We start from the raw sequence: 15,725 nt of genomic DNA, 5'->3' as shown, positions 1-15,725 counted from the left end.
GATCACAAAATGGAGTCAAATCAATAGGAGGGTCACTCGTTTCCAGTATAATGGAAAACTGACAGAAGTTAAAACCACTTTCCTATTGAGGCATGAAGAAATAACTGCCTAGAAAAAAAATTAAGCCTGCAATTAAAGTACAAAACATGACGTTTTCATATCTTGAGATGCATCTGGGTAGCAATGCATAGTTTAATCTTACCTAACAGGTATTAAGAAATTAGATGATTTTCTGGAAATGTGTAAAGTAGGGTTTTGGAGAATTGTAGCTGATTTGAGAAGGAGGGTGTTTCTGTTAAAAGCGAAATATAGTCGAGCCTTGCCATTTGTTGAGAAACATTCTGAAGTTCTTCCAAAATACTCTCCAAATGAAAAACTAACAGCTGACCTTTGTTTGTGGGCCATTTTCCATATGGTTTCTAACCTTTCAGAAAAGTGGGTGCAGATCTGGTGCCCAGCTAGGCTCACCGCGAGGCTAAGAGCTTCACTTCCTCCACGGAAACCTCACACAGCACACGCTCACTTAGGTCTTGGCAAAAGTACAAATGATTGTAGATCAGAGATTTCCAGGGCCACTTGTGAACAGCTGAAACTAAAGGTCTGTAATATATTTAAGATTGTGCATAGTGAGATCCCACCTACATGATGCTTTAAAGTAGGTATTGGGGCAGCTTGCTGTAGCATCTATCAACAGTGACAGGAAAACCTTCATATTATGTAGGTGGTCACTAGGAAGGGGACATCAGTAGAGCTAGACAGTTGGACACATGACTGGGGTCTGCCTTGGGCTTACCCAGGGCTGAGCAGCCCAGGGTAAAAGCCCAGGGTTCAGGAATCAGGGAGGCAGGTTGTGGCCTAATCACCTGTACTTAGCATACCCAGGTAGGCTACTTAACCTCTAAATAGCAGTTTCATAACTAGTAAAATGAGAATATTTACAGCCCTGCCTTGCTGAGTCACAATAAGGATTAGAGGAGATAATGCATTTTTACACACGCTTATTATCTCAGTGCTCTAGTAAGCTATTAACACACTGACATTGAGCACTTACCTCTTTTTGACTACATGTTTTGGGCCAAAATTTCATTAATCCCCTAATAACCTAAAATGAAAAGGAGAAAAACAAATTGCAGTTAATTTTCTTCTATACACCATGAAAAGTGGTCTTTCTGAAGTTTTTTGAAATTATGGAAAAAATACTTACTGGTTCTGTGAGTGAAGGATCTTTCTCCAGAAACTGTACTATGCAATATGCCAGCTGGAGAAACAAACAGACAAAAGACAAAATTGGAAATTCTATATACTCAGGGCTCAAAGATGTATTATTAAAAAGCCCTAAAAAGTTTCCAGAGTCTGGTTTTAATAACTTCACATTCAATTCATTTTTAAAATAAAATATATATAAAGCAAAATATGAAGCTACTTTTTCAAGCCAAAGATTGACACTAACAAGGCTCCAGGGAAATTTTTTTAAAAAGAATATTGGGACATGAAATATTCAGCTAATGAAAAGCAGAGGTGAAACAGCACATCCAGTATATTCTGAAAGTATCTCATCTACATATAGTTTGAGCTACATCTCATGGGCTTCTTTTCTCTCTGCTGGAACATCAACATACTGGGGTTTACTGTGGTTCCAGAAGAGTCCTATATGAGAAGCAGGCACTTATTAAAAACATTGCTGGTGGCATGAAATGGCACGCGCAAACTGAAGCAGCTTCATGGAAAGATAAAAGGTTGTACCTGCCACAGGTAGAGCCCTGGACAAACACGAAGAGTTCTACATCTGATGCTAACTCATCGAGGTAAGAATTTGTAAATGATCATGAAGTGTGATATCCTATTTCAAACACTAGAGACAAGATCTGCAAAAGGGCTCGTAAAGATTCTTGGACAAGAAATCCACCCTTGCGAAACAACATTTTGATGGTGTTCTAAATTAGAAGCATATGGACTAATTTTTCCTCGAAACACAGCATTTCACATTTAAAGAGGAACACCACTCTGAAAAATGTGTTACATTTTTATGCAAACTCAAAACATTCCCATTGCAAGGAGGAGGGCGTCAGAGGTTTGAACTGGTAAAATTAAAATGCCACTAGATCATTTATCTACCTCCTACTGACATGCTTACCAGGCAAGGCAGTTTTAGCAGGGAAATTAGAGTGGGGACTAGACAGGGTGTGCTTTTTAAAGTAATGGAGGCTAAAAATAAAAGTAAGTGAAAATACTGATTGATTTGTTTACTTGTGAGAGTGTTATTTGTATATAGAAAGTGAGAAAGAAATGGTGGATGAACTAGAAGAGGGGGCAAAGGGCAAGGATAGACTAATGCAAAATGAGGATGAGCTAAAAGATTCAAGAACATCCCAAAATGATTACACATGTCCAAAGGTACAAATCTGAAAAGCCCATTACATTTTATTATATGCAACCTGTTCAGTATATAATTGTGTGAACTTGGGCAAGTATCTAAGTTCTCTCTGTAAAATGATATGATTAAACAAATGCTTCTCCCACTTGAAAAATATTCCCATGATACTCCTATACATAGGAAAATATATACACATTTTTATTTGCCTTGGGGAATATTTTAAACTTTAACAAGCGTTTTGTTTGTGTAAATTAAGTAAATAACAATATCAATGAAACACTGGGTTTACAAACTTTATTTTGCTTCCAAAAGTAGTTGTACAAAATTCTACCTGGGCATGGAAGAGTGATAAGCTCCTCACAGTGTGTAAAGGGATCAACACTTTCACCAGAAACTGTTTGTGTTCTGCCTTAAGAGGTAAAGCAAAGCCATTGATAATACTAGGAAAAAAAAAAGAGACATGAATTAGCAATGTTACCACAACAAGCTAAATTGAGACACTGTTCCTGTGAGATTAGGTTAAATCTTAATCAGTTTATGTTTAGTCCAGAACAACCCAAAACCCACCCCAGTGGCATTCAAGACTTCTTAGTTGCTTTAAAGAATATCTTTAAGTAGGAAGGAAATTTAAAAGAAGGAAATTTGCTTCTGATCTCCCAGCAAAGGCTCCTGAGATCTCACACCTAGTTGGATAGTTCCCAAAAGCTTTTGTATCAACAACTCTTTATTTTTCCTTCCCTCTTTTCCTTCCCCAAATAATCGCCTGCCTTGCTCACTCATGACCCTTTCCATTTCCAGACATCATCCCTTCCTGTTCCTGAAATTGGCCCAGGCCAAGATTATCCCTGGGTAAAGAGCCCAACTATGGGAAGTCCCAGAGAGAACCGTGTGACTCCACCTTCCCTCTCTCCTCATATTAGGAGGAGAGACTAAGTAATCACATCGCCCAGTTACATTAGCTCTCTTGTGTGTAGAAACCCACACAACAGCTGTCTCTTTCCAATTCATTCCACTACTCCAGGCAGCAGCTGTTCAAGAACTTGACTTGGGTACATGGACTCTTTGAAAATGGCAATCTTTCTAACTTATTATAAACTTACTTTCAAAAATTATCGCAGAGGAGACGTAGCCTAGAAACAAAACTGACAAGAATAAGATGTAACTGGCCTGACTGCAATTAGATGAATAATGAATAAACTGTTAGCTCTTTCAGTCATTCCAAAAAAATAGCAATTCATAATTATGGAACAAGGGAAACACAAAACTGTGTCTTGTAGAGTCAGCTGGGAAACATGCTATAAGCACAGATGAGACCCGACGTACATACAAGCAAGGGATTTGGGGTAGCATTTCCCTGTGCCACCTGAACCTGTCACAACGACATTCACCTGAGATTAGCAATGAGATAAAAATGTGCTTACCTTCCTAATATTTCCAGCAGTTCAGCTACACCATTGAAGTGTTCTGTTTCATAAACAAACCTAAAAAGAGACAGAAAAGAAGAGGGGAGGGGAGGGGAGGAGAGGAGATAAAAGAAAAAGAAAAAAGAGAAAAAGTCAGTACACTATGGTCAAATACTTGAGGTTTACTTAATACTTCTATAAAACCACCAACTTTGCTTCTCCTTCTCCCCCCACCCTCCACTTACCTTAGAAAAATATTGTTAATCTGTTTTCGGATAAATGCTCTAAGACCAAGAAACTTGCCATAAATTCTGTGTAAGACTGTTTTTAAGTAGTCCCGTTCCCGTGGGTCTTCGCTGTCAAACAGCTCCAAAAGCTGTTGTAAATAAAAGACAGTGTCGCTGTCAAAAGCAGTTTCAGAAAAGGATTTGGGAATTCTGCCACTCACTTAAAATCCCTTCCTTCCTTCCTTCCTTCCTTCCTTCCTTCCTTTCTCCCTCCCTCCCTCCCTTCCTTCCTCAAAAAATTATTGAAAATCTATTATGTGGCAGGCACAGTGCTAGTCTTTGGGAATACAGTGATAAATAAGTCAGACAAGGGTAGCTTATACTGTAGAGAAGATATACACAATAATAACAATCATAATAATCATAATAATAGGTAACACATATACAGCACTTAGTATGATCATCAGGCAATTTTCTAAGCAATCTGCTTATATTAATACTCCCTATGAGGTAGTCTTACTCCCATTTTTCAGAAGAGGAAATTGGGGCAGAGAGATGCTAAGTAACTTGCGCATGGTCTCAAGCAGTAGAGCTGGGATTTGAACCCAAGCAGTTGAGACCCTAGAGTCCATTACCTCAATCACCGCAATTCTATACAATAAGCCATCTACTGAGCTTATGTTCCAAATATATAGTTAAGCTTTCAGCTCTGCCAGAGCATTCAAGTAAATTTAGATAACCCACACCAAAGCAAGCATCAGAGTTCCCAACAATACTGGCAATGTTCTCTTTCTGGATCCTGGCTCTTATTACATGGGTGTGTTCACCACTGAGGTAAACACTTACGATTTCCATATGTACGTTATACATGAATAACATTATTTTTAAGTTCCCAATCATTTGTAATCTAAAGGCAATAACTGAATCCTGATAAGATCCCATCTTATCAGAATTGAAAACATATGTCAACACAAAAACTTGTACATGAATGTTCACTGCAGCATGATTCATAACAGCCAAAAAGTGGAAATAACCCCAACGTCAACTGCTGCAAAGTGTGCTTGCAGTGGAATATTATTCAGCCATAAAAAGGAATGAAGTAAAAAATATGTTACCACATGGATGAACCTCTCAAACATCATGCCAAGTGAAAGAAGCCAGACACAAAAAGGCCACATATTGTATGATTCCATTTATGTGAAATGTCCAGAATAGGCAAATCCACAGAGACAGAGAGCAGAACGAGGAGTGGCTGCTAATGGGTAGGCTGTGTCTTTGGGAAATGATAAAAAGTGCTCTGCAATCATATAACAGTGATGGTTACACAACTCTGTGGAATATATTAAAAAATATCAAATTGTAAACTTTAAAAGGCTGAATTCTATGGTATATGAATTATATCTCAATAAGGCTGCCTTTTTTTTTTTTTTTTTAAAACAATAGTGGGCAGGTTCCTCTAGCTGAAGAACAAACTTGGAGACTGGTCTAAATTTTACTGAGTTCTTCATACCTTCATTATCATTGCAATAAAACAAAACTCATAGTTCTAATGTTGACTTCATAGCAAAACATTTCAAGAGCATATAGAGAGCATACAAATGAAGAGACTACCCTAATTACCAAAAAGAGCTATCAGGACAGACTAAAGCATGATTTCAAGTGATTAAGACTGAGGTTGAGACCGACAGCAGAAGAAGGCAGTGGGCAGTAATCAAATAAATCATCTACTTTGGTGCTTTTCTTTGAACAAAAGACAGAGTTACAGACAAAAAAAAAAAATCCCTTTACATAATGGCAGAAAGCACAAACTGAAGAATAGTCTTCAAAACTGGGCAGTGAGACAGACAAAATTTTTGACTGTACAATGTCATGCATCCATTCAAACAATGACTGTTTCAAATGAGTATGTCGCCAGTCACTGGGCAAGGTGTCAGGGATACAATGATGAGCAACACTGCTTTTACAGAGCCTAACGCAATGAGGGATACAGGGGAATAAGCAGCATGGTAAGTGGCTCAGGATACTATATAAATACATAGCAGACACATCTACTCTATTTGGGAGAAGTGGAGTGATCAGGGAAGGCTGCTATAGGAAGTGACATCCATGAAGAAATTAGGAGTTAGAGGTGAAGGAAGTGTTCATGGCAGATTCAATAACACATACCTTCACCAGCAGCCTATCTAAACAGAAGATGTGGTTAAAATACCTGCCATCTCTCTGCCTACTTTGTCATGCAATCAATCAACCAGTCAATCAGTCAGTCTCTGCACGCACCAGGGATTGTCCTCTTTGCTGCGCGCACGCACGCGTGCACACACACGAACAAGCTTGGAGTCCACAGGAGAGCAATGAGCAAGTCAACTACACATTTCCACAAGAAACGGCCTAAGAAAGAAAGATGTGAACGCCATGGGCAAGAAAGGCCCCACCGGCTCAGCATCTCTTACCTAATGCCTGCATAAAATGACAGAAGATTTCTAACCTACTCATTCCATTCCTTGTTAATAGAAATAATTATCCTTTGAGTTCTATTTTTTTAGTTGGTTTCTATTTTCAAGTGTTGTAGAAGGGCTTAATGAGTAATTTGCAACTAACGCAGGAGAAGGTTTGAGGGGGTGTACTTTTAGCAAAACTTGAATCAACCATGCTTATGTACTGTTAATCTTTTTTTTTTTTTTTTTTTTTGCGGTACGCGGGCCTCTCACCGTTGTGGCCTCTCCCATTGCGGAGCACAGGCTCCGGATGCGCAGGCTCAGCGGCCATGGCTCACGGGCCCAGCCGCTCCGCAGCATGTGGGATCCTCCCGGACCGGGGCACGAACCCGTGTCCCCTGCATTGGCAGGCGGACTCTCAACCACTGCGCCACCAAGGAAGCCCTGTACTGTTAATCTTTAAGAGTTTAATGAACACATAATAATTAAACAAAAATTATTTAACTAATGTTTCCATTAGGTCCTCAAAGAAAATGTATTACCAGGCACCTAACCTGAGTGAGTTTTAAAGCCACAAATATTATATATTCTATGTTCTTTGAGAAAGATAAATTGCAGTATATAAACTAATTTTCTGCTGCTCTACAGAACACACTCTTGATGATTTCATGATGTATGAGACAAAAGAAAAGGTAGAACAGTGCACAGGCCCAAACAGAGGAGAGAGTGGGATGAGCTCTAATTTCCAAAACAAAGTAATATTTGTGTGCTTAGTCATATATACACTTCAAACACTCCCCACAAAAAAAAAAGCAATGAAAAACATAATCCAGTATTTGTAAATGCCTAGGTAGACTATGCTCCCTACAATGTAACAGGCAACTTGTTGTCAAAGAAGCGAAGCTGGAGTTTCCAGGGTGATTACAGAGCAAAGACAGACCTGTCAACATGCTGTCTCCTAGTTTACAAAATCAGCCTTCCTGAAACTAACAGACAGTGATGAACTGCCTAGTGATTTAGCCAAAGAACCTCCCCTGAACCTCATAATAAATCTACAGTGAAATTAAAAGGGCAAAATGAAAAAGGTAGTTAGGGTCTTTCAGTTAGACTTGGGAGATTGAACCTCTCTCCTCTTGAACACTCCCTGAAGTGAGAGTAAAAAGAATAAAAATGGAAGAAATCCATGGGGCAGAAAGGATTGGAGAGAAGATTAGGCAAATTTGCACACACACACACACACACACACACTCACTCACAGACACAGGTTCTAGGAGGCTTTTTGTGTGTGTGTGTGGTACGCGGGCCTCTCACTGTTGTGGCCTCTCCCGTTGCGGAGCACAGGCTCCGGACGCGCAGGCTTAGCGGCCATGGCTCACGGGCCCAGCCGCTCCGCGGCATGTGGGATCTTCCCGGACTGGGGCACGAACCTGTGTCCCCTGCATAGGCAGGCGGACTCTCAACCACTGCACTACCAGGGAAGCCCTCTAGGAGGCTTTTTTTGGACTAACGTATAACTATGAATATTGTCAAAGATCACCAAACACTCTAAAATAAAAGATAGAGACCAAAACAAACCATCATAAAGAACTCAGAGGAAATAGCCATACTGCAAGGAGCAGAAAAAAACTGCAAAAAATGAACCTATAACATCCCCAGAAATAAACAAATCTACTAGATACTTGAAACAAAATCAGAATGTTATTACAGATGAATACTCAGAAAATAAAATAGAGCTTTTGGAAATTCAAGATGTAACAGAAATAAAAGTTTCAGAAGGACTGGCGCGTTAAAATGAGCAAATCTATGCTGAAAGTATAACCAAACGATGAAGATTGTAACAGAAGAAAGAAGATAAGAAAACTAAAGGATCAATCCAAAAGGTCCAACACATGACTAACAGACATTTTAAATGGGTACAGAGACAGAGAAACAGAGAAAATAAAGAGAAGGAAATTATCTGAGAAATAATTCAATGTAATTTTCTAGGAAAAAAGGACATGACTACATGAGTTTCAATACAGATGAGGGCCATTATGTCCTCTGCACAATAAATGAACAAAGCACAACACTTTGAAGTTTCCGGACATTGTGGACAAAGAGTAGATCACAAAAGCTTACAGAGAAAACAGGTCACTATAAAGGATAAGGAATTCAGCTGGCACAGGCCTTCTCAACACCAACACTGAAAGCTAGAAGACAATAGAGCAATTCCTTAAAACCGCTGAGGGAGGATGGGCTCCAACCTAGAAATCCAAACCTAGCCAAAGCATCAACCAAGTATGTGGGTAGAATAAAGCCATTTTCAGAGAAGCAGGGCTCAAAAAATTTACATCCCATTCATGCTTTCTTAGGAAGCATTTAGCGTATGTATCCCACCAAAACGAAAGAGAGGAAACCAAGGAAATAAAGACATAGTCCAGAAAAGCTAAGTCCCAGGATGGCCACTGCAGATATAGCCTAGAGAAAGCAACCAGTGCCAACTAGAGCAGGATGACTGGAGCTCCAGAAAAAAGGCCTCCAAGAGGAAAAAAAAAAAAAAGACTAGTTATCAGCATGGGCCAGACTGGGAAGAGTTGTATGGTGCTCTCAGAGAACTAAGGGATATACTAATGACGACTACATAAGAAAGCAAGCAAGTGAAAAATAAGGCAACTACTAATTCTAGGGGTTAAAAAAAAAAAAAGCCCTATAAGAGAAGAAATGTAATTATAGCATAATGTGTGGCTTGGCTCTGAACAACATATACACAGTCATACTAATGCAAACACTACAATTTGATTGAATTAAATTTTGTGACATAACTGCATTGGAAAGACATAGAGGGAGACATGCAGTGGCTTATAGTAGGAACAGATGAAAAACATCAACAAAGGGCAGTAAGAGTGCTCTTTAGAATTATGGAGATACATATGAGGAAACAGCTAGAAGACCTGAATGTGGTTACCTATAGGGAACGAGACTCTGGGTTGGGGAAGGATCAGGCAGGGCTTGCTATTTTTCTTTATAAACCATATGAGCAAAAGACTTGAAACAAAAAGCCCATTACCCTCTTCTACATAAAGAAGCAACTGCCCAGTGCTATTTCATATAAAAAAAAGAGTAAATAATCAATGAAATTAGTATTCTCAATGTTTTAAACCAAACTAAAATCAGATCTCTACATGTCTGGCTTTGTTTTTCACTTAAGCTACTCTGCTAGGTGAAAAAAAATTATCTTCCTAATACCTTCATCTCGATCAAGTAATAAAGCACCTGGAGAAAACAGCCCAGAACCAAGAAAGAAGAGCCAGCGGCAGCCTGACTCCCATGAATGGTAACAACTCAAGAGGACCAACGTATGAAATGAACTGACCTATGGGCAACCACTGAGCGAGCACAGCGTGGACAAGGAATCAAAAGGTTGCACATTATAAGCTTCCAGCAGTTCTGACTTCAGGACCCCTATAACTCCGTATAAACATTTCAAAGGTGTCAGTCATACAAACATGAACAACTCTGCCAAGTCACAGGCTTTTATTTCTCTCCTAATTTCAGCATTTTTCCTACAAAGTAGAAAAGTCCATTCTATTCTCTCTCAAGCACTTATTCCAACTGATTCAAGAAAACCCTGCGATTTAAATTTTTAATTCGGTCAGCATTTCAAGAAAGAGTTGCTATGGTACATAATGATGCACTTAGCGGGATACAGGCAGGGATTAGCTACATAATTTGTGGGCCCAGCGCAAAATGAAAACGTACTGCTCCTTGTTCAAAAAGTACTCCTTGTTCAAAAAGTACTAAGAATTTCAAGACAGCAACAGCAAAGCGTTAAACCATGAAAAAGGTCCTTCTAAGCACAGGGCCCGCTGCCCCTGCACGAGTTCCTTGCCTACCAAGCTGGCTCTGGATGCAGAAGTCAGAGCAGTACAGCCCTTTTTTAAGGTTTTTGAGTTATAGTTGGACAGGATGGGATGGGGCAATTTATTGTTAACTGGTTATGTCTATCTGATAAAATTCCTGGTAGAAATAAACTCTCTAAAGTTTTATTTGCTATAGACTCTGAGAGAGAAATGTAAGCATTTTGACATATTCAAGGAACTTGTTTGGAAAATAGTTCTTTGTATTAGAGCTGAGATTCAAGGCCTCGTGAATTTTATTTCAGTTAAGAACCTAACATTTTTTCATGGGTTGGTTTTGTATCATGTCCAATTTGTCTTCAGTTTTTAAAACACAATAACAAAAGGTCACTTTTAAGGACAGGCTGGATGATTTGCATAATTTGCATGATAATTACAGTACCTTTCAGCTAAATATAACCACAAATGTGAAGTACAAATTACTAAGGAGCCACCTCCAGCAGTACATATGTTTATGGAGATGCTTGAATAGTACATCTCTTAGCAACCACTGACTACTTTTCAGACTTGCAGAGTGGTTGAACGCAGTCTTTAGAGATATGCTACTAAACTCTTACCACGACAATTCACCCAGTGACGCAATTCAAGGTTTGGCAATTCACTTTTGGTCTTGGGGGAGGGAAGTGTCATAAAGAAACCATTTTCTCAACCACCCTAATGCAGATGAAAATTATCTTTACTGGGAATAGACAAGGTTGTTTCCAAAGCCTAGGCAAGCCGACACACTTATAGCTAAGTTACCTAAGTCTAAAATCAACAACATTACCATGGACACAAGGGCACTATTTAATCAATCGACTAGCTTTGATAAGTCTCTGACAGCTTCCTTATGTAAAGACTTAGATTAAGTACATAAGAAGTGCTAAAGGTTATGTAAATCTAGATTTAACAAAAATTACTACGAAATTTAAACAAAGTAGTCCATTCTGAAATAAAAAAGAGCAAACCCTTCAAAGGTACAAGTCACTGACGATTTTGACTGGCCCATACAAAAATCTAGATTTCCAGGTTCTCTTAAAAAATCAGAAGAATCTAGCAACACTTGGCCCACTTAGCAATCAGCCAACAGTTAACAGGAACAGATTGGCAGCAGGGTCCGAGCTCTCTAGGTCACCACTGTTTCCATCAACTCCTTTCTGTTACACCCAGACTACTTCATTATGTATCACTTGTCTGGCCTCTGTAAAGATTTGAATGCGCTTTCCCTGGTTCTTACACACTAAAAAGTACATGCTCTTGGCACTAATTAAACATTTACTTCTAACACTGATTGGAAGAAATCAGTTGGTGAAGTGGAACTGATGAGAATTCAAGGACAAGAGACCATATTTAACATCTTTAAAAATCCCAACAGCCCACGAAGAACAATATAAGCAGAGTCAAAAGGGTTTTTTGATTTTTTAGAATGGTAAAAGTTAGATTTCAAAAAATGGATAACATGCTAGGTAAGACATGACAGACTAACATCATGTAACTTCCTGGATTGAGGCTGTTCTAGAAAATAATGGTAAAGAAAGTCTTAAAAACAAGAACTGAACCTAATAAAGATAGTAGTGACAGCAGCAGTGTAACATTTACTGAACAGTTACTATTATCAGGAATTGTTCTTAGTGCTTACATACGTATACACTTACTAAATCTGCACAAGAACCTTACAACATAATTACTATCATATAATGGGTATTTTGCATCTACTTTCCAGATGAGGAAACTGAGTCATACAGCAGTTATGTAACTTGCCCAAGGTCATGCACTAAAAAATGGTAGAGTCTGAATCCAAACCAGTCTATACACTTAACCACTAATCTATATTGCTTCCTGCTGAGGAATTAAAAAGAGAGGTATTGAAAGAGGCCCTTGAGGCAACACAAGAAGCTTGCCACTGAGCTTCAGACTTTAAAAGGACATGCACAAATGATAAAAGGAAGGAAATACAAAAACATGTTAAGTATAAAAGAATGGCATAGTCTTATAAAACATAGTCTTGGGAAGATTAATGAACAGAATCAGCTGAGTTTTACAAAAATGCAAGGCAACAAAATGAGAATGTAGCTGTAGTTGAAATATTTTGACTGTTCTTATTGATTATAACATACATGTTCACTATTTAAATGCAAAAAATAGAAATTAGAAAGTAAAGATCATCACACATAATCTTACACCCCACCAGACAATTAATAAAAACGTGGTGTATCTCCTTCCAAAATTTTTAGTGCAGAGACAAACATTCCTTTTCCCTAAAATAACAGACTCAGGTTCAAAATATCATACTGTTCCATAATATGCATGTTTCACTTAAAAACAGATCATGTGTAGCTCTATCTCATTCTTTTTATAGCCTGATGAATATTTCCTTAAATGAATGTCCACAGCTTATTCAACCAACCCCTACTGAAGAACTTTTAAATTGTTTCCAATTTTCTAATAATCATTAACAATGATACATTCAATAACCTTGTACATATTGCTTGGTGTACACATCTACTTCTCACGGAATTGCTCAGTCACAATCTAAGTCAATAGAATTCTATCAGATCTCCTCTTCAGAGCATTATACCAATTTAATATATATGTATGTAGGTAGGTATCTATCTTATCTACTTATTCATATATTTTTATGAATTTTATAGCATACTAAAAAGGGTCTTTTCCACCCAAGCCTCTACTATGTTCCAGTCTCCTATACCCATACCATGCTGTTTTAATTAATGTATCTTTACAGTATGTTTTAATGTCTAATAAAATATCACTAGTTTTCTTTTTCAAAAACTTTTTATTTCATGAACTCTGAAATTTTCAAATAGAAAAACTACTGAAATTTTAATTAGAATTGCACGAAATGTACAGATTAATTTGGAGAGTCTATGGGCATTTTTATGATGGAAAGTCTTCCCACCTAGGATTACGTTACATTTCTGCATTTATTCAAGCCTTCTTTGCAAAATTTTTATTGTAAGTTTCACATAAATTTTAAAATTTTGTTTCAAAATGTGGAAGTTTTAAAACTAATATTGGAATCAAGAAAAATAAGACATCCTACCAATATGGACAGGTAACATAATATGAGGATGTGAAAAGAGGATTGATATTTAATGAGCAACTATTAGGCCCCATATATGCTACCAGCAGACATTTATACAAGTCATATTATTTTATCATCATAACAGCCTATTTTTTTGTAACCTGTAAGAAAGACGACTGTTATTGTCATTTTATAGAAGAAAACACTGAGGCTCAGAATAGTCAATTATCTGCCCAAGTTTTCAGTACCTGTTTAAGACTGAAGGTAGGGAGCCTGTGTTTGTATCCATAGTGCCAATTCAATTAAGAAGATTTAACAGTTGTCAGTTTGGGGGTATATCTTATTTTACTGAACAGTATCTCACTTATACTGTTATCCCCACCTCATGAATGAGGAAACTCGTGCTTGGTAGCAAGCGTATTAACTTGCTGAAAGTCACATTGCAAGTAAGCAGAAAAGCCTGGGTTTGAATGCAGTTTCTTCTTATCCCACAGCTCATATTCTTAGCTCCTAAAATATACTTAGAGTACATAGGGGAGTAAGGATTCCAATCCAGAGCCTTCTAAGTTTCTCTTCACTACATCCTGTTAAAATAGCCCAATTCTTTTTTTTTTTTTTTTGGGTACGCGGGCCTCTCACAGTTGTGGCCTCTCCCGTTGCGGAGCACAGGCTCCGGACGCGCAGGCTCAGCGGCCATGGCTCACGGGCCCTGCCGCTCCGCGGCACATGGGATCTTCCCGGACCGGGGCAGGAACCCGCGTCCCCTGCATCGGCAGGCGGACTCTCAACCACTGCGCCACCAGGGAAGCCCAAAATAGCCCACTTCTTATTTTGCTTTTGGGGATGCAGGAATCAGAGTCAGAACAGACTGTAAAGAATACAGCTAGCTGCTACAGAAAGTAAGTGTAAATCTTGTGGCTAGAATAAATTATGTCTTACTAAATAAAAGAGTTCTGAGTTGAAAACTCTTTTTGAGATCTTTGAGAATCCACAGAGAATAAGAAATCTGCTCAAAGAAAAGGAATAAGGTGAATGTCATCCTGATTTGCAATAGGGAAAAGTATGAGGGTTCCCATGGCACAAGAAAACCAGGCTAGGACCAGGTAGCACCTTGGGAGTCCATGCGGTAGAGAAAAAAGAGGGAAAACTGAGGGTATGCAAAATGAATGAGCTGACTAGACGGTACAGACATACGAAGGACCTGCCAGCTCAAGGACAGTTAAGGCATGGTGGTCAGAGGAAGAGGACGGTAGGGTGGGATGGGGGATAACAGGATAGAATCTCAGCAATAACGCTCAAGCTCCAAAAGGCTCACCCATTGCCATCAGGTCTCAAGTCGGGACCAAAACTCTTGAGGAAGGAAGCTTAGGAGAAGCAGGCAGGGGATTGAGTCCCCACTCCTAGAAGGTGTTGGGGCAAACTTAGGGAAGGAAAAGGAATAGGAGGCCAACTTTACAGGTTACGAACATGAATGAACAGGGTAATTTGGAAGTCGGCAGCTGATAGGCAACCAGAGCTTCTCCCCATCATGAAAATTAGTGCACTGGTTAGTCACAGGATTACATTCAAGTACCACTCAGTGGTGACGTTAATTCCACCAATACCCTGCCTGACCCTTTCATAACTGATGCAGGCACTGAGGTAAGCCCTGGTCTAAAGGCTGAGTTCATCAACAGATCCAGCAGAGGGAGGATAAAGAAGGCAAAAAAGTTGAAAACATGAGGCAGGGACTGAAAACAAAGCATAAGTAGATGAGCTTCACTATTTATACTTTATTACTTGTCTCTCACAAAACTTGGGGACAGATGATCAGTGCCATGATTTGCAAGTACTTAGGGCAACATTACCAGTAAACCAATAGTAGCCCCCAGAAGTTCACTAATGCCCCGTGGCAGACGAATGGCGTTCCTTTTTATTTCTTTTTCTTTATTATTATTATTCTTTTCGGCCATGCCCGCAGCTTGAGGGATCTTAGTTCCCTGACCAGGGATCGAACCCAGGCCCTTGGCAGTGAGAGTGCAGAGTCCTAACCACTGGAGAGCCAGGAAATTCTGGCATTCCTTTTATGATAAAGTTCCAAGGCCCATGGAGGAGGGGAATGCTGTAAACATGAAGTCCTGGCTTCTACCATCACATCTGATGAAGTCTCTACACTCTCCTTATAAACAAAAATTTTAAACGCGAGGATGAGGACATCCCAGGGTAAATTTCTTTTTCTTTTTTTTTAAGATACTTTCTTTAAAAAATTTATTTATTTATTTAATTTTTGGCTGTGTTGGGTCTTTGTTGCTGTGCACAGGCTTTCTCTAGTTGCTGTGAGTGGGGGCGGGGGGGGTTCTCTTCATTGTGCTGCACGGGCTTCTCATTG

At 39.0% G+C, this 15,725-nt stretch overlaps 1 protein-coding gene across 4 annotated transcripts in view; it reads right to left on the bottom strand.

Annotated features, from left to right (window-relative positions):
• PPP2R5E (protein phosphatase 2 regulatory subunit B'epsilon) overlaps window positions 1-15,725 on the bottom strand; it is a 151,907-nt gene that overhangs the window by 17,303 nt on the left and 118,879 nt on the right. For all 4 annotated transcript variants that reach the window (XM_067733873.1, XM_067733879.1, XM_067733862.1 and 1 more), the window contains 5 exons: window positions 4,023-4,153; window positions 3,796-3,855; window positions 2,706-2,814; window positions 1,205-1,258; window positions 1,052-1,102 (listed from right to left, as the gene is read on the bottom strand). In XM_067733873.1, coding sequence (XP_067589974.1) covers window positions 1,052-1,102; window positions 1,205-1,258; window positions 2,706-2,814; window positions 3,796-3,855; window positions 4,023-4,153 — 405 coding nt within the window. The remainder of the gene's footprint in view (window positions 1-1,051; window positions 1,103-1,204; window positions 1,259-2,705; window positions 2,815-3,795; window positions 3,856-4,022; window positions 4,154-15,725) is intronic.

Source organism: Pseudorca crassidens, chromosome 1 (assembly GCF_039906515.1).
Source record: "Pseudorca crassidens isolate mPseCra1 chromosome 1, mPseCra1.hap1, whole genome shotgun sequence".
Classification (NCBI taxonomy): Eukaryota; Metazoa; Chordata; class Mammalia; order Artiodactyla; family Delphinidae; genus Pseudorca; species Pseudorca crassidens.
Note: the sequence above shows the minus strand (reverse complement) of the source record. Positions and strands in the feature narration are given on the sequence as shown.